The 20,276-nt window shown below is 61.3% G+C and overlaps 2 protein-coding genes across 3 annotated transcripts in view; both read right to left on the bottom strand.

The window, feature by feature from the left end:
• LOC126647754 (transgelin-2-like) lies at nt 1-16,344 on the bottom strand. Of its 2 annotated transcripts, none has more exons than XM_050330283.1 (2): nt 16,270-16,344; nt 1-1,067 (listed from the first exon to the last, which is right to left on the bottom strand). In XM_050330283.1, exon 2 carries the CDS (start codon nt 1,064-1,066, stop codon nt 836-838), a length of 231 nt encoding a protein of 76 aa, XP_050186240.1. In that variant the 5' UTR covers nt 1,067; nt 16,270-16,344; the 3' UTR covers nt 1-835. The 2 variants fall into 2 exon arrangements, with proteins under 2 accessions (XP_050186240.1, XP_050186239.1); XM_050330282.1 differs by lacking the exon at nt 16,270-16,344 and adding an exon at nt 1,224-1,951.
• Nucleotides 15,943-20,276, bottom strand: part of LOC126647756 (uncharacterized) — a gene marked incomplete at its 5' end in the record, with an annotated part of 25,373 nt that continues 21,039 nt past the window's right edge. The window contains 1 exon segment of the mRNA XM_050330284.1: nt 15,943-16,485. Within this exon segment, the coding sequence (XP_050186241.1) occupies nt 15,943-16,485 (543 nt within the window).

Here is a 20,276-nt window from a genome sequence, read left to right on the forward strand (position 1 = left end):
TCACGGTGCCATCCTTGAGCCACTGCTGGAAGCCGTCCCTGCCGGGCTGGGGCAGGGGATCAGTTATGGGGTCAGTTATGGGGTCAGTTATGGGGTCAGTTATGGGGTCAGTTCTGGGGTCAGTGATGGGGTCAGTTATGGGGTCAGTTCTGGGGTCAGTGATGTGGGATCAGTTCTGGGGTCAGGGTCACTCACAGTGCCATCCTTGAGCCACTGCTGGAAGCCGTCCCTGCCGGGCTGGGGCAGGGGATCAGTTCTGGGGTCAGTTATGGGGTCAGGGCTATGGGGTCAGTTTTAGGATGAGTTCTGGGGTCAGGGTCACTCACAGTGCCATCCTTGAGCCACTGCTGGAAGCCGTCCCTGCCGGGCTGGGGCAGGGGATCAGTTATGGGGTCAGCTATGGGGTCAGCTATGGGGTCAGTTATAGGGTCAGTTATGGGGTCAGTTATGGGGTCAGTTATAGGGTCAGTTATGGGGTCAGTTATGGGGTCAGTGATGGGGTCAGTGATGGGGTCAGGGCTGTAGGATCAGTTATGGGGTCAGTTATGGGGTCACTCACAGTGCCATCCTTGAGCCACTGCTGGAAGCCGTCCCTGCCGGGCTGGGGCGGGGGATCAGTTATGGGGTCAGTTATGGGGTCAGTTCTGGGGTCAGTTATGGGGTCAGTTCTGGGGTCAGGGCTGTGGGGTCAGGGTCACTCACAGTGCCATCCTTGAGCCACTGCTGGAAGCCGTCCCTGCCGGGCTGGGGCAGGGGATCAGTTATGGGGTCAGTTATGGGGTCAGGGCTATGGGGTCAGTTTTAGGATGAGTTATAGGGTCAGTTCTGGGGTCAGTTATGGGGTCAGGGCTGTAGGATGAGTTATGGGGTCAGGGTCACTCACGGTGCCATCCTTGAGCCACTGCTGGAAGCCGTCCCTGCCGGGCTGGGGCGGGGCGGGGGCGTCGGGGCCCAGCTGGGTCTGGATCCAGCGCAGCAGCAGCTGCTCCAGCTCGGGGTCGTACTGACGCTCGATCTTCTGCTGCACCTCCCGGCTCAGCCCGTACGACGGGCCCCGGTTCGCCATCCTGGGGGGGACAGGGGGGGACACCTCTGTCAGGGTGTGATGGTTTTGATCTAGGCCTTCCTGGTAACCAGTTTGTAACCAAGGAAGTGGCCAAGTACCCAGTATTCCATACGATTTTTACGTAAACCAGAGTATAAATAAGTCGGAGATTAGAGACCTCGCTCTCTTCTCTTCCAACGAGGGTCGGGAACTGTAGGTCCTTGCGTTGGTCTCGCTTATCTAAAGCTGAGGCCTGCAGCGACCGCTGGCCTGACACGTGGGGGGTTCGGAGAGTGCTGGCTGTGTCTGCTAATCCTGCTTTTTCTAAGGGAAGTGGTGAGATCTGTTTTGTTAATTACTAGTATAGTTCTTGAATTTGATTAAGTATACCTGTTCGGTGTCCCTTTTTTTTCCCCTTTCCCTATCCCTTCGGGGAGTGGATCCCCTTTTACTGTGTATATAGCATCTTAACTGTATATAACTTTAATTTACGTAAATATATATATATTTTATATAAACAGCTTGACTTTGGATTCTTTAATTTTTTTATAGTTTTTTTTTTCTTCTTTGCCCTAAGAGGAGAAGGGAGGGAGGAAGGGGGTTGCTGTCGTGACTTTCGGGCATTTGGCAGGGAGCCAAGTCCAAACCATCACAGATTTTCTGGTGGCCCGTACGGGGAGATTGTTTTGGTTATCCTGGTTTGTTTTGGAACAGTTACCGGGAAAACTGCCAAGAGAGGCTTGTTTATATAAACAAACCTATTGTTTAAGAACAGAGAGAAAGAATAATATAACGATGGCTATTCTAACTACTTGTTTCATTGTACTAGCTATATTTGTGCCTGTTTTGGGCTATCCTGTAGGGAAACGCCCAACTGGAGATGAATGGGAGGAGTATATCCCTTCCTTTGATTGGGATGAATAGAAAGAGTATCTCACTTTCCTTGATTGGAATGAATGGAAGGAGTATTTCACTTCCCTCAATTTTGACATCAAAAGCCTGCTAAAGGAGATCCCTATCATTACAATTGGCTCCAATTTTTACTTAAATTGTTTAGTGACAATCCTGGTACTCGTGAAGGCGATGAAAGAGTTATTTAAAACTGGAAGAATGGTGTTGTGTTGCTTTTCGTCTTGTAGAAAAGGTCAGACCTCTAGAGGATTCGCTGGAACTTTGGGAAGAGTCTTGGAAAGGCCAGTTTCTGGATGGCAAGGAGCATGGGTAAATTTTGGCAAACTGGTAGGGCGTGTGGCACCTCCCATTGTTTGGGACTTCACGCCAGAACATGTGTCTAATCCTGACGAGATGACACGTTGTTTAGTTGAAGGATGTCTTTCATATGATGACCCAAACACGCAGCTCCTTGCTTTATGCTGGGGTCTAGTGACAGCTTATGGAGCTGCCTTAGATCACTATCAAAAGCCTAAGACAGAGGTAGAAAGCCAAAATATGTCACCTGGAACAAATGATGCCCCTATTGAGTCCACAGACGTCGAGATCCAGACTCAACCTGAAGTCAGCACCATCTCTATTGAGTCAACTGAGTGTGGAACACAAACTCAGACCCGAAGTCAGTACCGTCTCTGTTAAACTGACTGAATGTGGAACACAGACTCAGACCAAAGGCAGTGCCATCTCTGTTACACTGACTGAATGTGGAACACAGACTCAGACCGAAGGCAGTGCCGTCTCTGTTAAACTGACTGAATGTGGAACACAGACTCAGACCGAAATCAGCACCGTCTCTGTTAAACTGACTGAATGTGGAACACAGACTCAGACCGAAGGCAGTGCCGTCTCTGTTAAGCTGACTGAGTGTGGAACACAAACTCAGCCTGAAGTCAGCGCCGTCTCCGTTAATTCAACTGAACATGAAACACAGACCCAACCTGAAGTTAGCGCCATCTCTATTAAGTCAATTGAGTGTGAGACTCAGACTCAACTTGAAGTCACCATAGCTTCTACTAAATCTGTTGAAACTGGAGTCCAAACCGTAGATCTCATGGACACTGGAACTCAAACAATGACATCTAATGTTAAGGTTACGACAGAGATGAAGACCTGGACTACCAACCCGAGAATTACTATCGCCCCCCTAACTAAGAAGAAGATATGGATAAGGGATACTGCAGAAACTACAGACCTAGTTCCACGATTAAGGCGTATGGAAGAAGAAGAAGAAGAAGAAGAAGAAGAAGAAGAAGAAGAGGGAGCAAAGGGACTTGCCAGCCCCATGGAACCTATCCCATCCAATTATGTAGTAGTGGACGAATGGACGGCTGCAAAAGAGGAAGAAGTAACAGCGAGAGAAGGAGCGCGCCCAAAAGAATTAGGAGAGCGTCCAAAGGAAAAGGGAGTGCACCTGAAGGAAGAAGGGGCGACAGCACAAATAGCCAATAAACCACCAAAGACAAGGCTGACGCCCAAATATTCTCTTCCTGACTTTCCTGCGGAAGATACAGAAGAACGGTTGAGACCTTCATCCCAAAGTCTGAAGGACTACTCCCTACCTCCATCTCGTGGGCTTAGACAACGGAGTAGAAGTCTATCCCCGCTACATGCTCAGTCTCTCCCTCCACGTGAGAGAGGCAGAGAGAGAGAGAGAGCAGTTCCACGTAGAAACGTCAGAAGAGAAGTGGAAATGGTTCCACCGAGGGGAGACCCTTATTCTGGAGCAGCAGTTGTGCGAACGAGTGAGGTACTGCGAACAATGACCCCAGCAGAGCTCCGGGATCTACGACGGGATTACAGCCGCCGGCCTGGTGAACAAATTCTCACCTGGCTGGTACGATGTTGGGATAATGGAGCCAGAAGCCACTTGTTAGAGGGTCATGAAGCACAGCAGCTAGGATCCCTCGCTCAAAACCGTGAAATAGAACAAGAAATCGCAAGAGAGACATACAATCTCAGTCTCTGGCTCCGAATCCTCCATGCTGTGAGGGAAAAATATCCATTTAAAGAATACTTAATGAGTTCTCCGAAAAAGTGGACGAGTGCAGAAGAAGGCGTCCAATACTTACGAGAATTAGCTATGCTGGAACTCATTTATTGCAATTCAGATTATTATGACTGTTTAGAACCAGAGAAGATTTCATGTACAGAACCAATGTGGAGGCAAGTGATTAGAGGTGCCCCTGCATCATACCTTAATTGCTTAATATCAGTATATAATCCAAAAACGGATGAACCGACTGTGGACACCATGTGTTCATGGATACGGACCATAGCAGAAAATTTGGAAAGGTCCTCCGATACCCGACACCGACCTATCCATGCTAGGGAAGCAATGGAGAGGCCCTATGAATATTTCAGATATGAAGACGACTATAGTGATAGAGATGATAGAGTCTATATAGACTACAGAGATTTTAGAGACAGACCAATAAAATAGTCTCGACCACGATTTCGACCTCGATCTTGGTCCCGGCCTCGTTCCTGGTCTCCTTTCTTAGTACGCAGAAGGAGAGGAAACCCCAGACGGAGGTCACGTAATCAACTGTGGTCCTATCTGCAAAGCAAAGGAGAAAACATGAAGAAGTGGGATGGTGAACCCACTTCCAAACTTGAGGCCAGAGTGAGAGAGTTACAACAAAAGGAAAACAACAAAAAGGTTGTCTACGTGATTGATGCAGATGCTCTACAACCTCTGAAACACAAAAAGATGGAGGTCCGCTTTGACAATAACAAGAAGGCTTCCAAGAAGGCAAAGTCAAAGTCGGACGATGAATACTCCGATCAAGACCAATAGAGGGGCCCTGCCTTCTGCCAGGAGAAGGATAGGGACCAGGAAGATAACAAGGTTTACTGGGCTGTGTGGGTTCAATGGCCTGGCACATCGGATCCTCAAAGATACCGGCCTTTAGTGGATACTGGTGCCCAGTGTACTTTAATGCCATCAGAGCATAAGAGTATAGAGGCTGTTTCTATTTCTGGAGTGACCGGAGGGTCTCAAGAGTTGTCAGTAGTAGAGGCCGATATGAGCTTGACAGGAGACCAATGGCAAAAACATTCCATTGTGACGGGGCCAGAAGCCCCTTGCATTCTTGGTATGGACTACCTAAAAAGAGGATACTTCAAAGACCCGAAGGGGTACCGATGGGCTTTCGGTGTAGCCACGGTGATTGAAGAGAAGTCCAAGCAATTGTTTACCCTATCTGGCCTCTCAGAAGATCCTTCCATTGTGAGACTACTCCAAGTCAAAGATCAGCAAGTGACTATAGCCACTGCAACTGTACACAGGCAACAGTACAGGACAAATCGAGATGCTGTGATCCCCATCCATAAGATGATCAGGAAGTTAGAGAGTCAAGGGGTGGTCAGCAGAACACACTCACCCTTCAATAGCCCTATCTGGCCTGTACGTAAATCCGATAGAGAATGGAGACTGACAGTGGACTATCGTGGCTTGAATGAAGTCACGCCGCCATTGAGTGCTGCTGTACCAGACATGTTGGAACTCCAGTATGATTTGGAGTCCAAGACAGCGAAGTGGTACGCCACTATTGATATTGCTAATGCATTTTTCTCCATTCCCTTGGCAGCAGAATGCAGGCCACAGTTTGCTTTCACCTGGAGGGGTGTGCAGTACACCTGGAATCGACTGCCCCAGGGGTGGAAGCACAGTCCAACCATTTGTCATGGGCTGATTCAGGCCACCCTAGAGAAGGGTAAGGCCCCAGAGCACCTGCAGTACATCGATGACATCATTGTATGGGGGGACACAGCAGAAGAAGTTTTTGAAAAAGGGCAAAAGATCATCCAGATTCTCCTCGAGGCCGGTTTCGCCATCAAGAGAAATAAAGTCAAGGGACCTGCCAGAAAAATCCAATTCCTAGGGGTGAAATGGCAAGATGGACGTCGTCAGATTCCAACAGACGTCATCAATAAGATCGTAGCAATGGCTCCACCGACAAACAAAAAAAAAACCCAAGCTTTTCTGGGAGCCATAGGCTTCTGGAGGATGCACATCCCAGAGTACAGCCAAATTGTAAGCCCTCTTTACTTTGTGACCCGTAAAAAGAACAACTTCCAGTGGGGTCCTGAACAACAACAGGCTTTTAGGCAAATCAAGCAAGAGATTGCACATGCCGTGGCTCTAGGTCCAGTCAGGACAGGACCAGATGTAAAGAATGTACTTTACTCTACAGCTGGAGATAAAAGTCCCTCCTGGAGCCTCTGGCAAAAAGTGCCTGGCGAGACGCGAGGGCGACCACTTGGTTTCTGGAGCCGAAGCTACAGAGGTTCTGAAACCAACTACACCCCTATGGAAAAAGAAATCTTAGCGGCATATGAAGGTATACGAGCAACCTCAGAAGTGATTGGTACCGAAACACAACTCTTCCTGACACCCCAATTACCAGTGTTGAGCTGGATGTTCAAGGGTAAGGTGCCCTCTACGCATCATGCCACCGATGCCACGTGGAGTAAGTGGATGGCTTTGATTATGCAACGTGTCCGAATGGGAAACTCGAATCACCCTGGAATTTTGGAAATTATAACCAATTGGCCTGAAGGTGGGAACTTCAGTCTGGCGGATGAAGAAGAAGAAGAGCCAGTGAGTCGAGCTGAAGAAGCTCCGCCATATAATCAGTTGCCAGATGAAGAGACACGTTATGCCCTCTTCACTGACGGTTCTTGCCGCATTGTAGGAAAGAGCCGGAAGTGGAAAACAGCTGTGTGGAGTCCCACCCGACGGGTGGCAGAAGCCACTGAAGGTAAAGGTGAATCGAGTCAGTTTGCGGAACTCAAAGCTGTCCAATTGGCCTTAGACATTGCAGAAAGAGAAGGATGGCCAAGACTCTACCTCTACACTGATTCGTGGATGATAGCCAATGCCCTATGGGGATGGCTAGACAGGTGGAAGAAAATGAATTGGAGACGTAGAGGAAAACCCATCTGGGCTGCCGACTTGTGGCAAGACATCGCTGCCAGAGTGAAAAAACTGAATGTGAGAGTCCGCCATGTAGATGCCCATGTGCCCAAGGATCGAGCTAATGAGGAACACACTCATAACAGACAAGCAGACTGTGCTGCACAAGTCGAGGTGTCACAAGTAGACCTAGACTGGCAGCAAAAGGGTGAGTTGTTCCTAGCTCGATGGGCCCATGATGCTTCAGGCCATCAGGGCCGAGATGCCACCTATAGATGGGCACGAGACCGAGGGGTGGATTTGACCATGGACTCTATTTCCCAGGTTATCCATGACTGTGAAACCTGTACTGCCATTAAACAGGCCAAAAGGTTGAAGCCCCTATGGTATGGTGGACGCTGGGACAAGTATAGATATGGAGAAGCATGGCAGGTCGACTACATCACATTGCCACAAACCCGCCAAGGTAAACACTATGTGCTTACCATGGTGGAAGCGACTACTGGATGGTTAGAGACATATTCGGTACCACATACAACAGCCCAGAATACCATTCTAGGTCTCGAGAAGCAAGTCCTGTGGAGACATGGTACTCCAGAACGAATTGAGTCAGACAATGGGACTCATCTTAAGAATAATCTGGTGGCCACTTGGGCACGGGAGCATGGTATTGAATGGGTATATCACATTCCATATCATGCACCCGCCACTGGGAAAATTGAAAGGTGTAATGGACTGTTAAAAACAACTCTAAAGGCACTAGGTGAGGGAACTTTCAAGAACTGAGACAAGCACTTAGCCAAGACCACCTGGCTAGTTAACACTAGAGGCTCTGTCAATCGAGCTGGTCCTGCCCAAGCAGAATCCCTCCACACTGTAGATGGAGACAAAGTTCCAGCGATCCATCTGAGAGGTATGTTAGGGAAAGCTGTTTGGATTACTCCTCCCTCGGGCAAAGACAAACCCATTCGTGGGATTGTTTTCGCTCAAGGGCCCGGAAATACCTGGTGGGTAATGAGAAAGGATGGAGAGATCCACTGTGTGCCTCAAGGAAATTTAACCTTGGGGAAAGACTAATCATGTGCTTTGAGTTGTGTTTTACAGGAAACCAGTCACCAAGTGGGAAAGACCTGAACAAACTAATGCCGGTATCCAGTGATAAACCAACCCAGACCAGAGAACCAGCCCTAAAACCACAACTGTAATTGTCACCAAAGAGCCAAGAATCCGAACCAAGTTAATCCTGATGCTGATTCTTCTACAACAAGATGGATGCTCTAAAGAATGAACAAGGACTATATACATTTATATGAAGGATATAAGTGAAGGCAGAATATAGGTGTTACGTAAAAATAGTATGGAATAAGGGGTGGAGAATGTGATGGTTTTGATCTAGGCCTTCCTGGTAACCAGTTTGTAACCAAGGAAGTGGCCAAGTACCCAGTATTCCATACGATTTTTACGTAAACCAGAGTATAAATAAGTTGGAGATTAGAGACCTCGCTCTCTTCTCTTCCAACAAGGGTCGGGAACTGTAGGTCCTTGCGTTGGTCTCGCTTATCTAAAGCTGAGGCCTGCAGCGACCGCTGGCCTGCCACGTGGGGGGTTCGGAGAGTGCTGGCTGTGTCTGCCAATCCTGCTTTTCTAAGGGAAGTGGTGAGATCTGTTTTGTTAATTACTAGTATAGTTCTTGAATTTGATCAAGTATACCTGTTCGGTGTCCCTTTTTCCCCTTTCCCTATCCCTTCGGGGAGTAGATCCCCTTTTACTGTGTATATACCATCTTAACTGTATATAACTTTAATTTACGTAAATATATATATATTTTATATAAACAGCTTGACTTTGGGTTCTTTAATTTTTTTATAGTTTTTTTTTTCTTCTTTGCCCTAAGAGGAGAAGGGAGGGAGGAAGGGGGCTGCTGTCGTGACTTTCGGGCATTTGGCAGGGAGCCAAGTCCAAACCATCACACAGGGATGGGGGGATGGGAGGGACACCCATCAGGGGACAGGGGGACACCTCAGGGGATGGGGGACGGGGGGACATGGCAGGGGATGGGGGGACACATCAGGGGATGGGGGGACACCTCAGGGGATGGGGGGACACGTCAGGGGGACATGGCAGGGGATGGAGGGGACAAGGGGACACCCATCAGGGGACAGGGGGACACATCAGGGGATTGGGGGACACACAGGGGACACTCGTCAAGGAGACAGGGGTGCAGGGGGACACACAAGGGGACGAGGGGACACTTGGCAGGGGACAGGGGACACCCATCAGGGGACAGGGGGACACGTCAGGGGATGGGGGCACACAGGGGGACATGTCAGGGGATGGGGAGACACCTCAGGGGATGGGGGATGGGAGGGGACACCCATCAGGGGACAGGGGGACACGTCAGGGGATGGGGGGACAGGGGGGACACGGCAGAGGATGGGGGGACAGGGGGGACACGTCAGGGGATGGGGGGACACGTCAGGGGATGGGGGGACAGGGGGACACGTCAGGGGATGGGGGGATAGGGGGGACACGTCAGGGGATGGGGGCACACAGAGGGGACACCCATCAGGGGAGGGGGACACATCAGGGGATGGGGGGACACCCCACAGGGGAGGGGACATGTCAGGGGACGGGTGGCACTGGTAGGGGCATGGGGGACAAGGTGGTTCACGTCAGCGCTGGTGGACACCTCAGGGTGGCTGGTGAAGGCCAAAGTGGCACTGGGGCACTGGAGGTACACGTCAGGCAATGGGTGGCACTGGGCAGTGCCAGGTGCACTGGAGGTGACCAGGGTGACTCTGGTGGCACTGGCAGTGCAGGGTGGCACTGGGTGGCACTGGCAGGGCCAAGGTGGTTCTGGTGACACTGGTGGTGCCAGGATGTGGCACTAGTAGGGCCAAGGTGGCTCTGGGTGGCACTGGAGGTGACAGGGTGGTTGTGGTGGCACTGGTAGGGCCAAGGTGGCACTGGTGGCACTGGAGGTGCCAAGGTGGCAATGGTGGCACTGGCAGTGCCAGAGTGGCACTGGAGGTGCCAGGGTGGCTCTGGTGGCACTGGCAGTGCCAGGGTGGCACTGGTGGCACTGGCAGGGCCAAGGTGGTTCTGGTGACACTGGTGGTGCCAGGGTGGCACTGGTAGGGCCAAGGTGGCTCTGGTGGCACTGGAGGTGACAGGGTGGTTGTGGTGGCACTGGTAGGGCCAAGGTGGCACTGGTGGCACTGGAGGTGACAGGGTGGTTGTGGTGGCACTGGTGGCACTGGTGGCACTGGAGGTGCCAAGGTGGCTCTGGTGGCACTGGAGGTGCCAGGGTGGCACTGGTGGGGCCAGGGTGGCACTGGTGGCACTGGCAGGGCCAAGGTGGCACTGGTGGCACTGGAGGTGCCAGGGTGGCTCTGGTGACACTGGTAGTGCCAGGGTGGCACTGGTGGCACTGGCAGTGCCAGGGTGGCACTGGTGGCACTGGTGGCACTGGTGGGGCCAGGGTGGCACTGGTGGGGCCAGGGTGGCACTGGTGGGCACTGGTAGGGCCAAGATGGCACTGGCAGGGCCAAGGTGGCACTGGTGGCACTGGTGGGGCCAGGGTGGCACTGGTGGCACTGGTGGCACTGGTGGGGCCAGGGTGGCACTGGTGGGGCCAGGGTGGCACTGGTGGGCACTGGTAGGGCCAAGATGGCACTGGCAGGGGCCAGGTGGCACTGGTGGCACTGGTGGGGCCAGGGTGGCACTGGTGGCACTGGTGGGGCCAAGGGGGCACTGGTGGGGCCAGGGTGGCACTGGTGGGCACTGGTAGGGCCAAGATGGCACTGGCAGGGCCAAGGTGGCACTGGTGGCACTGGTGGGGCCAGGGTGGCACTGGTGGCACTGGTGGCTCTGGTGGGGCCAGGGTGGCACTGGAGGTGCCAAGGTGGCACTGGTGGGGCCAGGGTGGCTCTGGTGGCACTGGTGGCACTGGTAGGGCCAAGGTGGCACTGGTGGCACTGGTGGCACTGGTGGCAGCCCTGTCCTGGCACGGCCCTGTCCAGCTCAGAGCTTTATCTGCCCCTGCAGGCGCTGCCAGAGCTCTGCCCTCTTCCTGCCCAGCCCGCCCTGAGCCCGGGGGGCACAAAGGGGGCTGTGCCCACCCCCAGCACCCCGGGGGAACCCCCAAAGGTGGGCAGGGACCCCCCCTGGGACCCCCCCGATGGGCAGGGGTGGGGGGGAGGGGGAGGGTGAGGAGGAGGGTGAGATCCCCCTCCCCACCCCGTGCCAGGAGCCACCTCCCAGATCCGGGATTGGCACGGAAACCTCTGGAAAAGGGGGGAAAGGGGGAAAAGGGGTGTGCCCACCCTGGCAGGGTGGCAGGACCCCACCCAGGCCAAAGTGCCACCTGGAGCAGTGCCACCCTTGGGGACAACGGGGTTGTGTCACCTCCCCGGACACGTGGGTGGGGTGGCACTGCCCTGCCCCCCAAATTGGGGGGCTCTGACCCCCTCCCAATCCCTGTGCCCCTCTGTGTGCCCCCGTGCCCACCAGTGCCATTTGAGGGGAGAGGGGAGGGCATTTGAGAGCACCCCACAACCCATGCAGGGCAGGGGTGCCACTTTGGGGTCCAATTTTGGGGGGTTGGCAGGGGTGCCCCGGGTATGGGGGTGGCAGGGGTGCCCCAGGTATGGGGAGGTGGCAGGGTGCCCCGGGTATGGGGGAGTGGCAGGGGTGCCCCAGGTATGAGGGGTGGCAGGGGTGCCCCAGGCATGAAGGGGTGGCAGGGGTGCCCCAGGTATGGGGTGGCAGGGGTGCCCCGGGTATGGGGGAGGGGGAAGGGGGCAGGGGTGCCCCGGGCATGGGGGAGGAGAAGGGGGCAGGGTGCCCCAGGTATGAAGGGGTGGCAGGGGTGCCCCCGGGCATGGGGAGGGAGAAGGGGCAGGGGTGCCCCGAGCATGGGGAGGTGGCAGGGGTTGCCCCGGGTATGGGGGTGACAGGGGTGCCCCCTGGGTATGGGGGTGGCAGGGGTGCCCCGGGTATGGAGAGTGGCAGGGTGCCCCCGGGTATGAGGGCAGGGAAGGTGGCAGGGGTGCCCCAGGTATGGGGAGTGGCAGGGTGCCCCAGGTATGAATGGGGTGGCAGGGGTGCCCCAGGTATGGGGGGGTGACAGGGTGCCCCCAAGCATGGGGAGGGGGAAGGGGCAGGGGTGCCCCGGGTATGAAGGGTGGCAGGGGTGCCCCTCGCTAGGGAGTGGCCACTGGGTGGGTTGTGGGAGTGCCCGGCCGGGGGCCAAGGGATTAGGAAACAAAGGATCTGGGAATGGGATCATTTCCCGACCCAGCCGGGGCTTGCCCGGGAGGCGCCGGGAGGAGGAGGGGACACACCAGACCCGACCACGCTGCCCTGGAGACCCCCAAAACACCCCGTGGGGACCCCGACCACCCCCAGCTCGGGGGGAACCACGCAGGACAGACAGACCCCTGAGTGGGGCTGTGCCCACCTCCCGTGGGGATCGCGACACGCTGGGGACCCCGGTGACGACAGCGATGGGGGGAGGGGACAGCACAGGGAGACCCTGGGACCCCCAGACACCCCAGGGGGCTTCGGGGAGGGCACGGCCACCCTGGGGACCCCAAAACACCCCGGGGGACACAGGCACCCTGGGGACCTCCAGACACCCCGGGGGGCAGCAGGGAGGGGGCACGGGCACCCTGGGGACCCCCAAAACACCCCGGGGGGCAGCAGGGAGGGGGCACGGCCACCCTGGGGACCCCAAAACACCCCGGGGGCATCGGGAGGGGCACTGGCACCTGGGGACCCCAAAACACCCCGGGGGAGCGAGGAGGGGCACGAGCCACCCTGGGGACCCCCAAAACACCCCGGGGGCAGCAGGGAGGGGGCACGGGCACCCTGGGGACCCCAAAACACCCGGGGGCATCAGGGAGGGGGCACGACCACCCTGGGGACCCCAAGACAGCCCGGGGGCAGCAGGGAGGGGGACACGACCACCCTGGGGACCCCAAAACACCCTGGGGGCTTCGGGGAGGGGCACCGCCACCCTGGGGACCCCAAAACACCCCGGGGGCTTCGGGAGGGGCACAGGCACCCTGGGGACCCCCAAAACACCCTGGGGGCAGCAAGGAGGGGGCACAGGCACCCTGGGGACCCCCAAAACACCCTGGGGGACATCGGGGAGGGGGCACGACCACCCTGGGGACCCCAAAACACCCAGGGGGCACGGGGAGGGCACAGGCACCCTGGGGACCCCAAAACACCCCGGGGGACACGGGAGGGGGCACGGGCACCTTGGGACCCCAAAACACCCCGGGGGGCTTCGGGGAGGGGGCACGACCACCCTGGGGACCCCCAGACAGCCCGGGGGGGGAGCAGGGAGGGGACACGACCACCCTAGGGACCCCCAAAACACCCCGGGGGGCTTCGGGGAGGGGGCACCGCCACCCTGGGGACCCCCAAAACACCCCGGGGGCTTCGGGAGGGGGCACGGGCACCCTGGGGACCCCCAAAACACCCCGGGGGGCAGCAGGGAGGGGGCACGGGCACCCTGGGGACCCCCAAAACACCCCGGGGGGCCACGGGGAGGGGGCACGGGCACCCTGGGGACCCCCAAAACACCCCGGGGGGGACACGGGGAGGGGGCACGGGCACCCTGGGGACCCCCAAAACACCCTGGGGGCACGGGGAGGGGCACGGGCACCCTGGGGACCCCAGAACACCCCGGGGGCATCAGGGAGGGGTTTGGGGGGGTTGAACCCACGACACGACCACCCTGATGTCCCCAAAGACCCCCGGGGGGCATCGGGGAGGGGGCACGACCACCCTGGGGACCCCCAGAGACCCCCCTGGGGGTGAGCAGGGAGGGGACCCCTCGTGGGGGACACGGGGAGGATCGGGCCAGCTCAGGGTCACCCTGGGGACCCCAAAACACCCCGGGGGCTTCGGGGAGGGGCACGGCCACCCTGGGGACCCCAAAACACCCCGGGGGGCTTCGGGGAGGGGGCACGGGCACCTTGGGGACCCCCAAAACACCCCGGGGGGCTTCGGGGAGGGGGCACGACCACCCTGGGGACCCCCAAGACAGCCCGGGGGGCTTCGGGGAGGGGGCACGGGCACCCTGGGGACCCCCAAAACACCCCGGGGGGCTTCAGGGAGGGGGCACGGGCACCCTGGGGACCCCCAAAACACCCCGGGGGGACACGGGGAGGGGGCACGGGCACCCTGGGGACCCCCAAAACACCCCGGGGGGCTTCGGGGAGGGGGCACGACCACCCTGGGGACCCCCAAAACACCCCGGGGGGCTTCGGGGAGGGGGCACAGGCACCTGGGGACCCCAAAACACCCCAGGGGGCAGCAGGGAGGGGCACAGGCACCCTGGGGACCCCAAAACACCCCAGGGGCTTCGGGAGGGGGCACGGGCACCCTGGGAACCCCAAAACACCCTGGGGGCTTCGGGAGGGGGCACGGGCACCCTGGGGACCCCAAACACCCAGGGGGACACGGGGAGGGCACGGGCACCTGGGACCCCAGACAGCCCGGGGGCATCGGGGAGGGGCACGAGCACCCTGGGGACCCCCAAAACACCCCGGGGACTACGGGGAGGGGGCACGGGCACCCTGGGGACCCCAAAACACCCCGGGGGCTTCAGGGAGGGGCACAGGCCACCCTGGGGACCCCCAAACAGCCCGGGGCTTCGGGGAGGGGGCACGGGCACCCTGGGGACCCCCAAAACACCCCGGGGGGCAGCAGGGAGGGGGCACGGGCACCCTGGGGACCCCCAAAACACCCCGGGGGCAGCAGGGAGGGGACACGAGCACCCTGAGGTCCCCAGAGACACCCGGGGGCATCGGGGAGGGGTTTGGGGGCTGGACCCACGACACGACCACCCTGGGGACCCCCAGAGACCCCGGGGGCACAGGGAGGGGTTTGGGGGCTTGTACCCACGACACGATCACCCTGGGGACCCCCAGAGACCCCCGGGGAGGGGACCCCGGGTGGGGAATCAGGGGGTCCCTTGGGGGGGACGCGTCACGGGGACCCCCTGGGGACACAGGGAAGGGTCCAGACCCCCCGTGACCTCTCCCGTGTCCCCCGCGGGAAGGGCCGGAAGCCCCACCCGTGTCCTGTTTCCCGGGTGGGGCTCCGAGTGTCCCGGGGGCTCGCGTGTCCCAGGGGGCTCCGCGTGTCCCATGGGGGCTCCGCGTGTCCCGTGGGGGTCTCCGAGTGTCCCGTGGGGGTTCCGCGTGTCCCGTGGGGGTTCCGCGTGTCCCGTGGGGGTCTCCGAGTGTCCCAGGGGGCCCCGCGTGTCCCAGGGGGTTCCAGTGTCCCGGGGGCTCTGAGTGTCCCGGGGGCTCTGCGTGTCCCGTGGGGGCTCCGAGTGTCCCGTGGGGGCTCTGCGTGTCCCAGGGGGCTCCGCGTGTCCCAGGGGGTTCCGCGTGTCCCGTGGAGGGCTCCGCGTGTCCCGTGGGGCTCCGCGTGTCCCGGGGGGCTCCGCGTGTCCCAGGGGGTTCCGCGTGTCCCGTGGGGGCTCCGCGTGTCCCATGGGGGTTCCGCGTGTCCCAGGGGGCCCCGCGTGTCCCGTGGGGCTCTGAGTGTCCCGTGGGGCTCCGCGTGTCCCGGGGGGCCCGCGTGTCCCATGGGGGCTCCGCGTGTCCCGTGGGGGCTCTGCGTGTCCCAGGGGGCTCCGCGTGTCCCGTGGGGGCTCCGCGTGTCCCGTGGTGCTCCGAGTGTCCCGTGGGGGTCGTGCCGGTGTCCCAGGGGGCTCCGTGTCCCGGTGCAGGGGCTCTGCGTGTCCCGGGGCTCTGCGTGTCCCAGGGGGCGTCCGCGTGCCCGTGGGGTCTCCGCGTGCTCCGTGTGGGGGCTCCGCGGTGCCCGTGGGGTCTCCGCGTGTCCCGTGGGGGCTCCGCGTGTCCCGTGGGGGTCGTGCCCGGTGCCCGGGTCAGCCCGGTTGCCCGGGGGTCGTGCCCGGCTGCCGGGGGTCGTGCCGGTGCCGGTGCCCCGGGGTCGTACCCGGTTGCCGGGGGTCGCGCCCGGTGCCCGGGGTCGTGCCCGGTTACCAGGGGTCGTGCCGGTGCCAGTGCCCGGGGGTCGTGCCCGGGGTCGTGCCCGGTTGCCAGGGGGGTCGTGCCCGGTGCCGGTGCCCCGGGCGTCGTGCCCGGTGCCGGTGCCCCGGGGTCGTGCCCGGGGTCGTGCCCGGTTGCCGGGGGTCGTGCCCGGGGGGTCGTGCCCGGTTGCCGGGGGGTCGTGCCAGTGTCGGTGCCCCGGGGTCGTGCCCGGTTGCTGGGGGTCGTGCCCGGTGCCCGGGGTCGTGCCGGTGGCCGGGGTCGTGCCCGGTTGACGTGGGGTCGTGCCCGGTTGCCCGGGGGGGTTCGTGCCCTACCTGAGGCGCCGGTGTCGCTGTCCCCGGGGTGGCAGTGCCGGATGTCGCCGCCGCCCGCGCCCTTTTCAGGGCTGATGTCACCGCGGGCGGGGGCGGCCCCGGCACCGCCCGGCACCGCCCTCCCCCGGGGCGGGACCGGAGCTGGCACCGAGCCCCGGGGAGGGGCACCGGGACACCCCCGGGGGGGGCACTGAGACCCTGGGAGGCACTGAGACTCTGGGAGGGGCACCGGGACACCCCCGGGGGGGGCATTGAGACCCTGGGAGGGGCACCGAGCTCCTGGGAGGGGCACCGGGACACCCCCGGGGGGGGCATTGAGACCCTGGGAGTGACATCGAGACTCCCCCGGGGGTGGCATCGAGACCCTGGGAAGGGCACCGAGACCCTGGGAGGGGCACCGAGACCCCTCTGAGGGTGGCAGTGAGACCCTGGGAGGGGCACCGAGACCCCCCCGGGGGTGGCATTGAGACCCTGGGAGGGGCACCGAGACCCCCATGGGGGTGGGACTAAATCCCTGGGGGTGGCACCGAGACCCCTCTGAGGGTGGCACCGAGATCTTGGGAGGGGCACCGACATCCCCCCGGGGGTGGCACCGAGACCCCCCTGGGGGTGGCATTGAGACCCTGGGAGGGGCACTGAATCCCTGGGAGGGGCACCGACACCCCCCCGGGGGTGGCACCAAATCCCTGGGGGTGGCACTGAGACCCTGGGAGGTGCACCGAGACCCTGAGAGGGGCACCGAGACCCTGGGAGGGGCACCGAGCTCCTGGGAGAGGCACTGACACCCCGGGGTGGCACTGAGACCCCCCCGGGGGTGGCACCGAGCCCCTGGGAGGGGCACCGAGACCCTGGGGATGGCATTGAGACCCTGGGAGGGGCACCGAGACCCCCCCGGGGGTGGCACCAAATCCCTGGGGGTGGCACCGAGCTCCTGGGGGTGGCACCGAGACCCTGGGAGTGACATCGACACCCCCCTGGGGGTGGCATTGAGACCCTGGGGGTGACATCGAGCCTCTGGGAGGGGCACCGAGACCCCCCCGGGGGTGGCACTGAGACCCTGGGAGGACACTGAGACCCCCTGGGGGTGGCACCAAGTCCCTGGGGCGCTGGCATTGAGACCCTGGGAGGGCACCGAGCCCCTGGGAGTGACATCAAGACCCTGGGAGTGACACCGAGCCCCTGGGAGGGACACCGAGACACCCCCGGGGGTGACACCGAGCCCCTCGGATTGACACCGAGACCCCCCCGGGGGTGGCACCGAGACCCTCGGATTGACACCGAGACCCCCCCGGGGGTGGCACCGAGACCCTGGGAGTGGCACTGAACCCTGGGAGGGGCACCGAGCCCTGGGAGGGCACTGGGACCCCCGGGGGTGGCACTGAGACCCTGTGGGTGGCACCGAGACCCTGGGAGGGGCACCGGGACACCCCCGGGGGGGGCACCGAGACCCTGGGAATGGCACCGAGACTCCCCCGGGGGTGGCACCGAGACCCTGGGAAGGGCACCGAGACTCCCCCGGGGGTGGCACTGAGACCCTGGGAAGGGCACCGAGACCCTGGGAGGGGCACCGGGACACCCCCGGGGGGGGCATTAATACCCTGGGAGGGGCACCGAGACCCTGGGAAGGGCACCGAGACCCTGGGAGGGCACTGGACACCCTGGGGAGGCACCACCCTGGGAGGGGCACCGAGACCCTGGGGGTGGCATTGAGACCCTGGGAGGGGCACCGACACCACCCCGGGGGTGGCACCGAATCCCTGGGGGTGGCACCGGGACCCTTGGGGGGGCACCGAGACCCTGGGAGGGGCACCGAACCCCTGGGAGTGACATCAAGACCCCCTTGGGGGGGCACTGAGACCCTGGGAGTGGCACCGAGCCCCCGGGAGTGGCACCGAGCCCCGAGTGGCACCTCCACCCCGAGGGTGGCACCGAGCCCCTGGGAGTGACACCGAGACCCTCTCGGGGGTGGCACCGGGACCCCGGGGGTGACACTGAGCCCTCCCCGAGGGTGGCACTGACTGTTCCCGCGGTGGCACCGAAACGCCCCCGGGTGGCACCAAACACCCTCCCAACCCTCCTCCCCTCGAGTGGTACTCAGAACTCCCCGGGGTGGCACCGAGCCAGGAGGGGGACACGGGGGCTGCGTGGGGACATGGCTGTGGTGGCTGTGGTGGCTGTGGTGGCTGTGGTGGGGACAGGGGTGGCTCTGGTGACAGGGGGACACGGGGGCTGCGTGGGGACATGGCTGTGGTGGCTGTGGTGGCTGTGGTGGCTGTGTGGTGGGGACAGGGGTGGCTCTGGTGACAGGGGGACACGGGGCTGCGTGGGTCATGGCTGTGGTGGCTGTGGTGGCCGTGGTGGTGACAGGGGACACAGGGGCTGCGTGAGGACATGGCTGTGGTGGCTCTGGTGACAGGGGACACGGGGCTGCGTGGGGACATGGCTGTGGTGGCTCTGGTGACAGGGGGACACGGGGGCTGCGTGGGGACATGGCTGTGGTGGCTGTGGTGGGGACAGGGTGGCTCTGGTGACAGGGGACACGGGGGCTGCGTGGGGACATGGCTGTGGTGGCTCTGATGGGGACAGGGGACAGGGGGACACGGGGCTGCGTGGGGACATGGCTGTGGTGGCTGTGGTGGCTGTGGGGACAGGGGGACACTGGGGCTGCGTGGGGACATGGCTGTGGTGGCTCTGGTGACAGGGGACACGGGGCTGTGTGGGACATGGCTGTGGTGGCTGTGGTGGGGACAGGGGGACACGGGGGCTGCGTGGGGACATGGCTGTGGTGGCTGTGGTGGCTGTGGTGGTGACAGGGGGACACGAGGGCCGCGTGGGGACATGGCTGTGGTGGCCGTGGTGGGGACAGGGGACACGGGGGCTGCGTGGGGACATGGCTGTGGTGGCTGTGGTGGCCGTGGTGGTGACAGGGGGACACGGGGGCTGCGTGGGGACATGGCTGTGGTGGCTGTGGTGGGGACAGGGGACACGGGGCTGCGTGGGGACATGGCTGTGGTGGCCGGGTGGGGACAGGGGACACGGGGCTGCGTGGGGACATGGCTGTGGTGGCTGTGGTGGCTGTGGTGGGGACAGGGTGGCTCTGGGGACAGGGGGACGCGGGGCTGCGTGGGGACATGGCTGTGGTGGCTGTGGTGGCTGTGGTGGCCGTGGTGGCCGTGGTGGGGACAGGGGGACACAGGGGCTGCGTGGGGACATGGCTGTGGTGGCCGTGGTGGGGACAGGGTGGCTCTGGTGACAGGGGGACACGGGGGCTGCGTGGGGACATGGCTGTGGTGGCTGTGGTGGCTGTGGGGACAGGGGGACACGGGGGCTGCGTGGGGACATGGCTGTGGTGGCTGTGGTGGCTCTGGTGACAGGGGGACACGGGGGCTGTGTGGGGACGTGGCTGTGGTGGCTGTGGTGGCTGTGGTGGCTGTGGTGGGGACAGGGGGACACGGGGGCTGCGTGGGGACGTGGCTGTGGTGGCCGTGGTGGCTGTGGTGGCTGTGGTGGCTGTGGTGGGGACAGGGTGGCTCTGGTGACACGGGGACACGGGGGCTCCGCAGTGACAGCGTGGTTGTGGTGGCTGTGGTGGGGACAGCAGTGACAGTGTCACACAGGGGACAGGGGTGTCACACAGGGTGACAGCAGTGACAGTGTCACACAGGAGGGCTGTGGTGACAGTGTCACACAGGGTGGTAGCAGTGACAGTGTCACACAGGGGGACAGTGGTGTCACACAGGGTGGTTGTGGTGACAGTGTCACACAGAGTGGCAGCAGTGACAGTGTCACACAGGGGACAGGGGTGTCACACAGGTGGCAGTGGTGTCACACAGGAGGGCTGTGGTGACAGTGTCACACAGGGGACAGCGGTGTCACACAGGGTGGCAGCAGTGACAGTGTCACACAGGGGGACAGCGGTGTCACACAGGGTGGCAGCAGTGACAGTGTCACACAGGATGGTTGTGGTGACAGTGTCACACAGGGGACAGCAGTGACAGTGTCACACA

Source organism: Myiozetetes cayanensis, unplaced genomic scaffold (genome assembly GCF_022539395.1).
Source record: "Myiozetetes cayanensis isolate MyiCay16 unplaced genomic scaffold, myiCay2020 scf401, whole genome shotgun sequence".
Taxonomy (NCBI): Eukaryota; Metazoa; Chordata; class Aves; order Passeriformes; family Tyrannidae; genus Myiozetetes; species Myiozetetes cayanensis.